Source organism: Aquarana catesbeiana, linkage group LG04, assembly GCF_042186555.1.
Source record: "Aquarana catesbeiana isolate 2022-GZ linkage group LG04, ASM4218655v1, whole genome shotgun sequence".
NCBI lineage: Eukaryota > Metazoa > Chordata > Amphibia > Anura > Ranidae > Aquarana > Aquarana catesbeiana.
This window is the reverse complement of record NC_133327.1, coordinates 305,688,020-305,702,993: the sequence shown is the minus strand read 5'-3', so window position 1 is coordinate 305,702,993 and position 14,974 is coordinate 305,688,020. Positions and strand designations below refer to the sequence as shown.

At 41.9% G+C, this 14,974-nt stretch overlaps 1 protein-coding gene across 1 annotated transcript in view; it reads left to right on the top strand.

Annotated features, from left to right (window-relative positions):
* Nucleotides 1-14,974, top strand: part of COL9A1 (collagen type IX alpha 1 chain) — a 196,953-nt gene that overhangs the window by 41,507 nt on the left and 140,472 nt on the right. The window contains exon 6 of the mRNA XM_073626742.1: nt 13,913-13,996. Within this exon, the coding sequence (XP_073482843.1) occupies nt 13,913-13,996 (84 nt within the window). The remainder of the gene's footprint in view (nt 1-13,912; nt 13,997-14,974) is intronic.

The following is a 14,974-nucleotide window of genomic DNA, read 5'->3' as shown; positions in this document are numbered from 1 at the left end:
AACATTTAACAGATTGGGTGAGAGTCATTTTTTTTTCATTCTGTGTCTTTGATATACCAAGCTTATTGCCACAAGGAGACCAGGAAAAGAAACGAGAAGATGTCACTAGGACAGGAAGACACAGAGGCAATAAATACTAGGATATTTAGTAATCTCTGTTATATCCATTCTAACCCCATTCTACTATAATAAGTAAATGTCCTTTTGTTGCTGTTTGGTTCCCATCATCAAGATATCCACCGCTTCCTGTACTAGTGACACAGAGACATAAAGGGGTTGATTTACTAAAAATGGAGAGTACAAAATCTGGTGCAGCTCTTCAGAGAAACCAATCAGCTCCCAGGTTTTTTTTTTTTTATTACTCAAAGCTTAACTGAACTAGCTGAAGTTAGAAACTGGTTGGCTACAATGCACAGGCGCATCATATTTTCAATTTTCCAGTTTTAGTAAATCAGCCCCATAGTGTTGGCAAATCAGCTTAACTGGGACACAGGCAGCATAAAAACTTGATAGAGTTTTTTTTTCCCCTTTCTGCTCTATTCAGAACTAAAACAAGTTTTTGTCAGGAGCTGGACTTTAACTTTAGTGCCAGATTGTGTACCGATTTTGTCAGATTTTTGTGCTGTGTCCATCCTCACTTGCTTATCCAAGATGCCTCCTGTACCTTTTAGCCATGTTACAGATTAAATCCATGATCAGACCTACTAGAACAGAAAACACCAGCCTTTCTGTTAAATTAATTGTAATTAAAATATAGCCTCATCGTTTATGTAGCTTCATTGTTAGACATACAGTTTCTCTAACAGAGATCTGGCTCAACTATGCTGCATTGTTGATATAACCCCAGCTATATAGGTACCCCATATAAGAACTGGTCTCCCCCAAGTGAAAGGTCTGCATGTGATGTGCTTGTTCGGATCATCACAACATTTTTTTTATCCATGACTGAGCTGATGTTCAGTGAAAAAAGTGTAATATTCTTTTCTACAGAGAAAATGACATAAAAACGACATGATCATAGTGATTTTCCAAAATATTAATTGTGCATACTGTGACCATCAGTTACAAACTGGAGACATCACTTGCCATGTAAAACTGTGTTAAAGTGTAAAACTGTGTTAAACCTGAGACATGAAATATGAACAAAGCATACCCCTCTGAAGTATGTAAGTGTCTCAAGAGCACAAAGTGTTATTTCTGTCTGCTGCTTCCTTCCGCTGCTATCAGCATGAATCGGTTTTAACAATTTGTCCTGACACCAAGAGAAAAATGGTGACAGGGTAGGGACCTCCAGCTGATTGTCAGCCTCAGCTCTGTTCCTGTGTGCTGTGTGAAGGGGAGGTATGTGCCATTCCTCCAATTAGCTCTCAGAGCTCTCCTCGCTGAGCTCTGCAGAGTGTAACTCCAGCTCTCTGCCCCCCTTTTTTATGAACTCTCACAAAGGCTCACGTAGCGCTAATCCCATAGGAGCCAAATGAATTTTTCCCAGGTCTTCCCAAACTTCAGCCTTGTAGCCAGGCACACAGTATTTTCCACAGCCAGGTGCACACTTCTGCTCGTTTCTTCAATGACCAGTCTAGGAGATGTTGTTTTTGTTGTTTTTATTTTTTGAGAACTTGGGGAAAAGGGTAGCGGTGGAATACTCCAAAAAAAGAACAATGTACACCACAGACCTAATCTTCCTTTCTTGCTTAAGTGGTAGTAGAACTTAGTACAGCAAAGTCCCTTTTTCTTAGTGGACAATATCTAGACAGTGCTCTTCAGGACCACCAGTCAGTGTCCCCTTTAAATAGACCCACAGCTCACTATACTGAGCACCAGAGGGGTAGCTAAAGCACAAGGTCTCCATGATCCAGTACACCCCATTGTGTACTTAAAAGTGGGGTATGCCTGTAATATCTGTACTCACAAAGGACAGATGGATGCCACCTTCCAATCTTTCAAGCAATGCCCTCCAGTGAAACCAGACAGATCTATGGCAGACAGCCCCTCAGTCAGCTTCTTCAAAAGCACCTGGGTCTCTGCATTCCTCCCCTCAGGTCACCCGCCCGAGGCCTCCTGCAGCTTGTGCCTGGGGAGAGCAGTGTGCCCTCCTGAGACTGGACTCCTCCACTCTGGAACAAGACCCAGAGTTCTGTGGGCTCTAAGAATAAATACAGTCACCTAGTCTGCTGTCAGAGTCTGCCTCTCTGGGATAGGCCAGGGCTTTATCCATATTCTAGCCACCATTGGCAAAGCTTCACACCTATCATCCAGAAACTTCTCCAATCTCCTGAATACAGAGGAAGGTTATGCAAACTGGCAGCAGCAGAGCGCACAGATCAGACCTCACTAGCAGATTGTAGCTACACTAATTGCAGTGAGCCAGAATATGTTTTTGCCTAACACAAATTATCCATACTGCCTACAGTGTGGCAACTAAATGTACCTATCAAAACAAACTAAAGCTAACCTATTTAATACCTAGCACCTACCTAGGAGGGTGATACACTTATAAATTCTGGACTTTGAATGGATGTGGAGAGAAGAAGAAAAGACTGCAGATAGACAGTTACAACTTATTTAGGAGGATTTGTTACATCTTTGTGTATCACCTGAGGCCAGTTACTTCACTCAGTATATGTAAGGTTTTACAACCACTTTAAGTCACAATCTGTGGGACTGTGTCTTGTTGAATTTGTTTGGTTATGTCCTGTACATGAAATAGGCTAACACAATTCCTTTGCTAAGTTATTTTCAAGTGCGTTTTGAAGATGTTCTGTGTGTTGATTGACAAGACTGTGTACACTGTTTGGAGCATGAATGTTTTCCCATGATATTGCAGTAGTACATTTTTCACAGCTGAACGTTTCTATCTTTAACATCGTGGTTTTCAGAATCTAGACCAAAAGTAAAAATACAACAAAAATTAGCTGTAACCTAAATCCGTGTAGGTGTTTTTTTGGTTTTTTTTTGCAAGTTGGGGTTCTCCTTTAAGGCACATCAGCAAGGAGAGTCTGGGAACTCTAAAAGATGATTTTTTACTATTAGCAATAGCCATCCTCCTGGCTGTAGCCTTTACATGTAGTACTCTTACGTTTTCTTTCCCTAGGGCTATGTCTGGCTCACCGAGGCTTAATATAATAAATAAATGTGAAAGATCCTCCGACTGATCTTTGTTTCAACAAAGTAATCTACATAATATTTGAAAGCATAACTTTTCTCTCCTCAAACTACCATGAGAGGCTGAATTTGTAAATGTCAATTAGGTTAGCCCAAGTGAGAACCAACGGAGCATGGACCCATCGCAAGCTGAGCAGTGGCAGAGCAGCTCATTATGTTGCCTTGCTGATTTTCGATGTGGAGATACGAATAACCATCAAGCACACAGAGGGCAGCAAAGGCTCAGTTTAATGACCATGATTTTGCAAAATGAGTCTGTCTGGTCGCATAAACGTATTTTTCTCCAGCATTCTGTTCTCTGCAGAAATAATGTGCATGCCATTTCCAGCTGCAGTGTGTTCTGTCTTCCAGTTTCCATAGCAATGATCATTTATGTATGAAAAGAATTCATTATTTCCCATAGCAGTTAACGTACAGCAGGCAGTTGCAAGAGGCTTTAGCTCCTCATCATAGGTTACATTATGGAGGCCAAGCTACATATCTCACAGTAGTGAAACATTTCACAGGACCATAGTAGTCGGTTATAGAGAGACCCTTGTGTACTCGCATTTTTGTAGCTCATTCCATTTGCACGCAGTGTAAATACAGCCCTATTGAAGAGGATTGCCTGTATATAGACTGCCATATATGTAATCCTTCTCAAGAGTAACAGTTTATTATCAGGCTAGACTGATTGTATTGTGACACAGCTCAGATTTATTAAAGTGGTAATAAACCTCAAACCAGAAATGTGTTATATTGCAACGTAACCATTTTTAGATGTAGTGCCTGCATTTGTTTCTTTTTATTGGCATTTTTTCTTTATTTTCACCAGAAGATCTGACCAGTTATGTTATTTTTCTTTGTTGGCTTTACTTCAGTTTTGGCTTTTTTGGCCATACTTCTCTTGTGGGTCAGAGGAGTGCTCTCTGAGCTGACTCAGAGTCAGCTATTTCCTGCTATCAGCTGACGTGGCAGAGCCACTTCAGGGTCTGGGAGGATTCCAACAATATTATCGGGATCCGTCTGCATAGCTGATTGCATAGCTCCCAAGCTCCCAACTGTCCCTGATTTGGAACAAAGTCCCTCTGTCCCTCTTTCCTCCACATTTGTCCCTCATTTTGGTCTGATCTATATAGTTGCATTTACAAGTCACTATTTATCTTCTTTAAAAAGTGTTTGCAGTGCTAATCCTTTCATTCAATTTCTAAATTGCTGCATTTGTACATTTCAAAAGCCAGTATAAAGTAATAGTAGTGGTAAAAAAAGCACTTGTGGGTTAAGCTAATATTTTTTCTCCTTTAAAGTGTAAGTTCACCTTTACAGAAAAATCTGTAAGGTGAACTTACTCAGGTCCCCCTCCACGCCCCCCCCCCCCCCCCGGGTCCCGCTGACCTGGACCCCGGCAAGCTCCCGTTCTAAGCCCCAGTATATCTGCGCTAGGAGCCTAGGGCTTAGAAATCCTCTCTGCAGCCACGCGTCTTCTCCATAGCTGACAGGATGCGTTATGCGGCTGCTGATTGGTCGGCGCCTCCCACGTGATGGCACTGACCAATTAGAATGCTCCAAAATGTCCCTCTCGACGAGGGACGTTTTGGACATTCATTCAGGGGATTTATGTCAGAAACCATGAAATCAAGCCAAGACAGATGTACAGTTAAATCACACTTTTTTAATAATAAAAGTAAAAAGAACAAACTTATTTAAAACATAGCCAAAGTTCAGTAACTGGAACGGAAAGTCAGCCAAGCCAGAAGTTAGGGATCAATGTAGTGGAACAGCAAGCAGGATCTGGAGCCAGAAGGGATGTCAGCACAACAAGTCTTGAACAGGATGGCAAGAGATAGTTTCTGTGATGTTGACCAAGGTGAAGGCAGAGCTACTCTGGACTGGACAGCTTAAGTAGGCAGGACTGACGAGCAGGATATCATCAACAGCTGAGTAACTATGGAGAGATAGGAGCTGGCAATTAGCCGACAGCTGAGCAGCCAGCTCAGTGAAGGAAGGGCTGAGCCCAGCCCTGACAATTTCTAAGCCCCGGGCTCCTGGCGTGGATTTCTCGAGGCGAGGAGGGGGACTCGTGTAAGTTCACCTTACAGAGTTTTCTGTAAAGGTGAACTTACCCTTTAAGGGTGTGTGGCAGGGGGTGTGTCCTATGCCTACATATGTTTGCTAATAGGTGTCCCTTATTCCCATCTCAAAAAGTTGTCAGGTATGTGATTGGCAGCTAGCAGCCAGCCACTGACAGCTAGAACCGGAACCAGCAGCTCCCGTCCCTTTTCTAGCCTGGCACTCCAGTGGGCACTGGAGGAGCAAAGCAGAGAGCAGTGACTGAGCACTGATAGTCACTGCTCTCTGCTCTGGACAGACCAAGAACCAAGCGATCAGCTGTCACGTGACAGTTTATTGGCCTTAGAACTGACGTGGGACAACTGCACCATCACAGTGATGCTGCAGCATGGATGTGTGTTTGTTTGTTTTAATTCTCCTTTAACAGACCAAGCAGTCCAGCAAAAGTGTCAGCTAGGGAGTTGAGACAAACAATTATTAATATGGATGCATAGATTAGTCAGTTTTTATTCACGTATGTAAAACCTTTATCCCACAATAAAAAAACTGTTGTTGTAACTGCTTAAAAAAGTACCTCCCAACTTTTTGAGATAGAAATAAGGGACACCTATTAGCAAAAGTACGTAGGCATAGGACACACCCACTGCCACTCCCCCTTAAAGGAGACGCACAAAAAAAAAGATTAGTTAAACCCAACCGTAATTTTTTTTAACACTACTATTCCTTTATATCGGCTTTTGAAATTTACCAATGCAGAAATTTAGAAATTGGATGAAAGATTTAGCACTGGGAAACACTTTTTGAAAGAGAAAAGGTGTATTTTATATACAACTATATAGATTAGACCAAAATGAGGGACAAATGAGGAAAGAGGGACTTTGCTCCAAATCAGGGACAGTCCCTCAAAATCAGGGACAGTTGGGAGCTATAATATCCTTCTATAGCTCTATAATGTGTACTTGGCTCAATTAAAGTTTTACTAAACCTAGAACAGTAAAATCAGTCTGTATATGCAGTAAAGAATGCTTGTTATATTCACTGTGGAACTTAAGGGGTTAATCCTCTGTGTTGTGTAAAAAAGGCTGTTTGATCCTGTCTTCTCTGATCCTCCCCTTTTTACACAATCCTCAATCTATCTCCTTGAGGGGCCCTCTGCACTTGCTCCGTTTGGTGTGTATTGCTAAAGAGTTTTTTTTTCTTCTGAGGGTGCATGTGATTGGCACAGGACCAATCAGCTCAGTCCAGACAGAGGGTCAGGGGTCTTGCAGCCTCATAGGACAGTCAGAGTAGAATGAAACCTACTTCTACAAGCTTTAAAGCAGTATTAAACCCTGCTCTGTTATTTTTACGTACAGGCAAGCCTATAATAAGGCTTACCTGTAGGTAAAATGAATATCGCCTAAACATGCACCGTTTAGGAGATATTCACCCTATATGCAGCTTCTGTCGTCAGCGGCGCATGCACTCTGAAGGTCTGGCATACTGTGCCGCACCTTCAGAGCTTCTTTCTGGACCAAAGGGCTCTCGCGCGCATTCACAGGAGTGACGTCATGCTGGCTCCGGCAACTCATGACGCTGGAGCCCGCAAACCCGAAAGAAAGGCCGTGGGAACATGTCAGCACTCTCAGTGGTGCTGCTGGAAGGGGTTCATTCTAAGGTAAGTATTTCATAATGTGCTAGTATGCGTTGCATACTAGCACATTATGCCACTATCTTGCAGTTTTTTTTTTTGCAGCAGTTTACTACCGCTTTAACCAGACACTGATAAAAATCATAAGATTGCTATATACTCATGAAAAAAGGTATTTAGCAGTTTATATTTACTAAAATAATTGCATTTCCATGTTCTGTGTACTGTGGGAGAACAGATATAGTGAATGCAGGGTCCTGGGTTTAGTAACACTTTAAGAGCACTTTGTTTTTTTTTTTTTGCTGCTTTGTTCCTCTGTTATCTGCATGAATCCCTTCTGATGAGTTTTCTTGACACCAAGAAAAAAAAAGAACATGGGAGGGAGCTCCAGCACACAGTCTGTGATTAGCAGCCTCCGCTCTGTTTCTGTGTGCTGTGTGAAAGAGAGTGTGTACCTTCCCTTCAATCAGCTCTCAGAGCTCTCCTCACTGAGCTCTGTAGTGTGTAATTTCAACTCTCTGCCCTCTGCTTTCTGAAAGCTCAGACATGTGCTATAAATGCAGCACTTTGAATGGATGTAGTGAAGAAGAGACTGCAGATAGATGGATACAACGTATGGAGGAGGATTTGTTTCATTTCTGTGTATCACCTAAGGCTAGTTACTTCACTGAGTATATGTAAGGGTTTACAACCACATTTAACGAAAGGTAAGCTGCAATATATTACATTTTTGTTTTTGGGTTTAATACCACTTTAAGCTGGTTATACAGTATGCACACAGAAGCAATATACAGTGAAAGATACTGTTAGCTACTCTCCAAATGGTTGCAAAGCACCATATAAACGTTGTGCAGCTTTTTAAGGAATGGCTAAAAGTAAGACAGCCAAATATGTGTATTTATTTATTTAAGTGAAGGCAATTAACAGTTGGTGCTCAACGTTTTGTGTGCTCTTTTGTAATAAAATCGAATTGACACTATGGTGTTAATTTACTAAAAGCAAATTGACTGTGCACTTTGCAAGTGCAGTTGCACTAATTTTCCCCAGAGCTTAGACCCCTTTCACATTGAGGCACTCAAAAACTGCCCATAAAATGTCAGCCGTTTTTGCGGTGCTTTTGCGGTGTCAGCGGTGCATTTTTTTTAAGGTCACGTGACAAAAGAGACATTTTGTGGCGCTTTTGAAGCGCTTTGGAAACGCTTCCCATTAATTTCAATGGACAGGGGCGTTTTTGAGGTGCTTTGTAAAGCGCGCCAAACATGCCCCAAAGATGCTGCCTGCAGGACTTTTTGTACCGCCCCGCCAGCGCACCGCCCCAGTGTGAAAGCTTCCATTGAAATGAATGGGAAGCGGTTTTCAGGCACTTTTCAGGTGCTATTTATAGCGCAAAAACGCCTGAAAAGTGCCTCAGTGTGAAAAGGGTCATAGTGAATGGCGTGAAGCTCTACTGAATTCCATCATCCAATCATGTGCAAGCAAAAATGCTGTTGGTTTTTATTTTCCTTGCTCCTGATTGGGTACTCTTTACAAAGTGAAACGTTTCCACATTGACTGGGGAAAATGAATGCAACTGCACTTGCAGAATGCACAGTTTATTTGTCTTTAGTAAATCAACCCCTAAAGGTTCATGCGGTATACCTATATTGTTTTCTTTGTACTGCACATGGATAATAATAAGAAGCATATCGTATGGCTTTACTGATCCCCTGGCAAACATTAAACAAGACCTAGCAACACAATTACACCAACAGTATTAACTGATGTGTGGAAAAAGTTCCACCAGTTCAGTGCTGTTGTCCAAAGAATTATCTTTAATATACAGTATGTACAATCATAGGTGTGCACAGGCAATTACATTAGGGTGTACACCCCAAAGCTCAAACACATATGTGAGTGGGTGCGCACACATGTGTGTGTACAGTATATATATTTAAAAAATATATATATTAAAAAAAAACAGCATAGGGTCCCCCAACATCCATACCAGACCCTTATCCAAGCATGCAGCCCGGCAGGTCAGAAAAGGAGGGGGGTACGAGCACACCCCCCCCCCCCCTCCTGAACCATACCAGGCCACATGCCCTCAACATGTTAATAGGGACAAGGGCCTCTTCCCGAAAACCCTGGGCAGTGCTTTTTCAGAGGAGAGTGGTAGTAAATTACTGTACCATTAATTCTCTAAAGTGTTCAAAGGAATAATATTAGCATTACTCTTTGCAGGACATCACAGAGAAAGCTTTGGATTGTCCCATCCAACCTCTATGTACTAATAAAATATATAAATGTGTAATAATTTAAGTCTTAAAGCGGTAGTAAACCGCAGTTGAAGATGAAAAAGGCAATGTCAATGTCAAAAAAGGCAATGTCAAATGCATCGCATACCAGCACATTATGAGAGACTTACCATAAAACGAAGCTGTCCAACGCCGTGCTGTCCCCACTGAGAGGACTTCCATCTTCACCTGGTCTTCCTTCTGGGTTCTCGTCCTGGAGTGACATTATGTCACTTTCTCAGCATCACAATAAGCAATTTGTACATATTGTTTGTGTGAGTGCATATTCATTGAACACAAATGAGCCTCATAGGGCAAATGCATCAAATCTGGAAAAAAATAAGTCAGCACAAAAAAGAGGGCATTGTTTGTGACAACCAAATAGGCCAGACTTTTAATTTTATGGAACAGTTAAATAAGACTTTGTATTAGTCACCATGGGGCAACAATTTCGTTTTTATGCTTATTTTCTTTTCTTCAGTTTTGTAAAGCAGTCCCAATGACTGAGTTGTCTAGTATATACTATAATGCATTAACATCATCCTGACACTGATGAGTGTGGTCCCCGGTTTCCTAATTTTCATGCAAATAAGTCAGGCTCTGGAGCATTCAGACTCTGTTTTGTGCCATTCAAGGCTATTAGACCTCATTTTCCACTTTGCAGATATATATAATTTCAGAGAATCTGGTTGCAGCACAATGCATATGACTTTGTATAATGTGTAATACTTTTTTTATTGACCTTTTTTAACTTTAAAAGTCACTTCATGTGGCAAACATATGAGGTATACTGCTCTTAAGTCCCTGGACAGTTCACCCTCATGGAAATGTGGATGCTAAATGCTAGCAAGTGCTCCTTCTATGCTCCACATACTGCACAAGTTAAAAGGAAAAGACCAGCTGCCTCTGCAATTAAGCCCAATCTTGTTGGTGAAACGCGTCAGTGGAAGTCCCAAGTAGGACTCTGTGTTCATGATGTGCAGATGAATAGTTACCAGCGTTCGGCTTTTTTTGGAGTGCAGCCAGTCTTTTCCTTTGGATGAATTTTGAAAGACTTGGCTTCATTCTTGTTTACTAAATCAGTTAAAGCCTGTGCTTGAGAAAAATATGGATACAGCCATTGCTGACTTCTGAATCTGCAAATCCAGCTTCCTGGCTGTCCCACTCTCCTGTTGTCCTATGCAGATGAGGACTTTGAACTTTCCTGATCTAAATACTTGTTCCTGACTTGAAGGGGTTGATTTACTAAAGACAAGGGAAGTTGAACTTTGCAAGTGAATTTTTCCCCAGCTTAGTGAATGAAGTGAGACTGCTGAATTCCATCATCCAATTATGTTAAAGCAAAAATGCAGTTTCTTTTTTAAATTTTTATGCACGTGATTGGGTATTCTTTGCAAAGTGAATTGTCACCACATCCAATCAGCTCAGAGTAAAATTAATTGGCAAAGTGAACAGCTTATTTGCCTTTAGTAAATCAACTCCAAACTATTGAAGGTCAGCGGGGCTGTATTAAGAGCATCATGCTAAGAATTTTGTTACCCACTTGAAATATATGAACTAGAAAATAGATGATGATAGTAAATAGTCCTAACAGTGAAAAACTTATTTATTAAAACTTTACTTTTTTTTTTTGTTTTGTTCATCAAAAAATGGTTATCACTAAAAATAAATGTATGCAATATGAGATGTATGAATATAATTTTGTAAGAGTATATTTCTCTTTTGCCTTATATCATTACACCCACAGTGCATCAATTTATTATGAGGCAATATCAATTTACATTTTATTTGAGGTGTAGTAAAATGTTTTTATATATACTCTTACTGCAAACTTTCATTTATAATTGATGTACTGTGAGTGTAGTGATACAAGGCAAAGGGAGGTATACAATAATAAAACAAATATTCTATTGCCATTAAATTCCTTTTTAGTGATGACCCTCTGTTTAAATAAAAGTTTTAATACAATTATTTTTGCTGTCCTTACCTGCTGTCGCCTGGCGGCAGTGGAGCAGATTTAGGCGTGGTAGGGATAACTAACAACATATCCCAGAACTCCTCTTACTGGCCGCCCTCCTGCATTTCCAGGAGCCTGTGTTGGTGTGTGCCTAAAAATTTAAGGGTGCAGCCACACATGTGTAACGCTAGGGAAGCCTGGCATTTGATTTGTCAGGCCTTTGTAAGGGCTGTTTGTTGGTGTGCGCCCTGAGGTGTAAGGGCACAGACGCGTAGGCCCATCGCTACGAAAGCACCAGGCTTCCGTAAGAGCCCTGCATCTATGTGTGTGGTGTGCCCTGAGGTGAGGTGGAAGAGTCTAGCTGCACAGGCCTAACACAACACTATGGAAGCTGAATACAGTGCTTCCATTAGGACTGCCCACCCGGCAGTGCCAGGACAAGGTCATTCAGCACCCAGGGCGAAAACGGCAAATTGTGCCCCCCCACTATATGGAGTTCTTAGTAGAGTACCCCTTTACATCAGGTGTCCCCAAATGAGTCTTCCTTTACATCAGGTATCCCCAATAGAGCCCCGCTTTACATCAGGTGTTCCCAGTAGAGCCCCTTTTACATTAGGTGTCCCCATGCTTCAGACTTGTTGCCCTCCCACCCCTTTCCCCCTTGTACTGGCAGATCGCTACTCACAGCATTTCCTTCCTCTGTTCAGTCATGCGACATGTCACATGACAGAGAGAGAGAGAGAGGGGAAAAAGGACACAATCTGCCTTCCTTCCACAGCAGCGCCGCACAGAGACTGAGAACAGTTCTCCTTCTCAGCACCAGCTCTTATCCGTCCCATGCAGGCTGGAGGGGGGAGAAGACTGAATCCTCCCTCCATCAGCAGCTATCGGCTGCTGCTCCTTCTGACAGGAGTGACACTGCAGTCACTTGTGTCAGTGAGGACCAGGACCAGTGGACAACTAGGCAGTGCCTCCCCTCAAAGAAAATATAAATAACACTGCGCTAACCCAATGTGAAAAGCAGCTACATAAAATATGATCAATATTGTAAACAGAAGTAAAAGTGAAATGCAGCGCTAAAAATGATAATCAATGGTAAAAGGCACATCAGACATGGTGACCATTACCAATATATACATAGCTGAAACACATGAAGCATTATACCAAAAAATTGAATATTAGACGGGGATATAGTAGTCCCAATGTATGGCTATGAATCTGATACAAGAGAGTCCCAAACATAGGCTAAATATGAATGTTGGACTGATGTAGAAATCTTCTCTTGTATATCATGGGTTGTACGATCATGGGAAGTGAATAGATGGAATACGCTTACCAGCAGGAGTGGATTCGGATGCCGGTGACACCGAATCAAACAGGCTCTGAGATCCTTAATGGACGATGGTTGGTCCTGGAAATCCCGGATCTCGAGGGGGATCTATCCTCTATGGTCCACGTCACGACTGTCCGTTCAGAAGCCCAAGGGGGAATTCTCTGCCACAAACAAGTCTCCAGAGCATGGATGGTTCCCAAAAAGATAGATAGGACACCAATAGTGCAGATCAATTGCCGTATTTTATTGGATATTACCAATTATCAACAAACGATATGAAAATGTGATCACGTGTAAAACAATAAAATCAAGTGTAGGAAAGAGTAAGGCTCACCCGACGCTTTTCGTCCACATGGACTTCAACAGTGGCAACTTTTTTTACTAGTGCCTCCCCTCAACTAGCGCCCAAGGTAGATGCCCATTCTGCCCCCCCTTGTGCTGGCCCTGGTGCCCGGCATTCATTATTGATCCCACCACCGGCCCAGGCTGTGTGTGGGGAATGCAGGGCCAGTCAGGGATGATCTCTTCCCGTTGACGCATTGCTTTTTATGCACAGTCTGTTCTTTTTGGGCTGCTGGGACTCCATTAAGGTAGGGGTCTGGAGCTGCAGCTCTAATAGCACCCACGTTAATCCAGCCCTAAAGGTCAGTATAATAGCCAGGAAACTAGCATTATCAGGAGAAGCTCACTAATGACAGCACCCTTAACGAAAACATTACGTTGAGGTTTAGGCAGACCGTATCTCAATATGTATATCCAGTGGGGTTGATTTACTAAAAACAAATATGCTCTTCACTTTGCAAGGGAAGTTGCAGTTTTCAAGGGAATCATCCCCAATATTTTCAAACACAACAACCTTATGTTCCCATTCGAAGGTCACATATTTGACCTCCCTATTGAGGGACAGTTCCAAACTACTACTGGGTTATTTTTCAGCTGAGATTTGTTGCTAGTTTGCTGGTAAATACTATGAGGTACAAAATATATTCTGTAAGTACAGTACTCTATGTTAAAATGTACTTCTGACACTTGATTTATGTACAATTGTTTGCTCAGCTTATTTACTGTTAGTTTTTCAAACATATTGACTGTGATAATTTGCATGTCTGAAATTTGTATTCTCATACACTTTAAGTTCAGTTTTTGTTTAGCTAATCAAAAGCCTCCATATTGCACTTACAAGAATTGGCTGTCTGTACATTGTGTACTAAATAAACAGACCCCTCACCCAATGCTTTTTGATTAAAACAATGTCTTAATAGGAAACAGCAGGCAATGCACGAAAAGCCATGATCTCACACAAAGAAGATTTGATAAAGTTGCACATATTGCTTAGATTGTTAGCTTTGTATCATAAGAATGTTTTGCTCTGTTCTGACTTATGACATAGCCTATGTACAGGAGCTGAGCAGCTTAGACGTGTGATGTGCATCCTTCCATCGCTGCTTGTTCTGTGCAAAAAATATAAAATAACAAGTCGGCCTGACACAATTTATTTTCTGAAACAGTTTGACCTCCAGTGGATGTTAATTCACTGCGATCCTCTGCGGCCTGAGAGGGAGTCTTGCACCGAGCTGGAGGCCAGAAGAGCGGTAAGTGACTGTAAAGTGGTTGCAGGGGCATAGATAGGCATCAGCACAGGAATTGACTCTGTTGCTTCTTAAAAAGACACAAAATTGTATTTACTGATCTACACAAATTTAGAGGTCCTGAGCTGTATTCAAATTAAAGTGAATGTCTGGGCAAAAGAAAAAAAAAAAAACATATGCAGCACATCTCTGTAATATACATACATTTCCCTATGTTTTTTTTTTTTTTTAAATCACTCCAAGTACAAAAAATACCTATTTATTCTGCCAAAAATCTAAGTTCTTGTTCAAGCTGACTTCTCTACCTCTGCTACACTAAAATCCTAAGCAGTGCTATCAGCCATGCCTGCTGCACTACAGAGCACACCCCTTATGTTATAGACATAGTGAGAAAGGGAGTTGTTCTGTAGTCCATTAATGGAAACCTCTGGCAAGGCTTATAACACTGCGTGGGTTTTTAATTTAGTATAGGCAGCTTGTCAGCTCATTGATCCATCAACCACTCACAAAAAAAGCAGAGGTACGTTCTGACCCTACAAACAGACCAGTGTCTCCCCACCCATCAATCTTGGGGAGATGTTGGTTTGTCGATGGCTAGCAAGATTGTCCCTCTACTTCTGCTGGAATCCATTTCTTTCAGCAGAGCAGAGTAACAACTTGGTTCGGCCTAAAGCTGACCATAGACTGTTCTATTCTCGGCTGGTTCAGCAGGGACCAGCTGAGATTAATGAGATTCGAAGCATGTATGAGCAGGCTGAATGTATCCAAACTAATAGATTGAACAATTTGGGTACAACCAGCCTGTTGAATTTTCATGCAATTATTGCTAGCGACTGGCATAGCTGCTAGCAGTGGTGGCTAGTGTTTTTTTTTTTTTGGGAGGGGGGGCGGCAAACAACTTCCAACCCCCCGGCGGCACCTCAAGCCCCCCCCCACCCGCTCACTGTCTGCTGGTCGGTCCAGCACTTACCCCATCTAGGT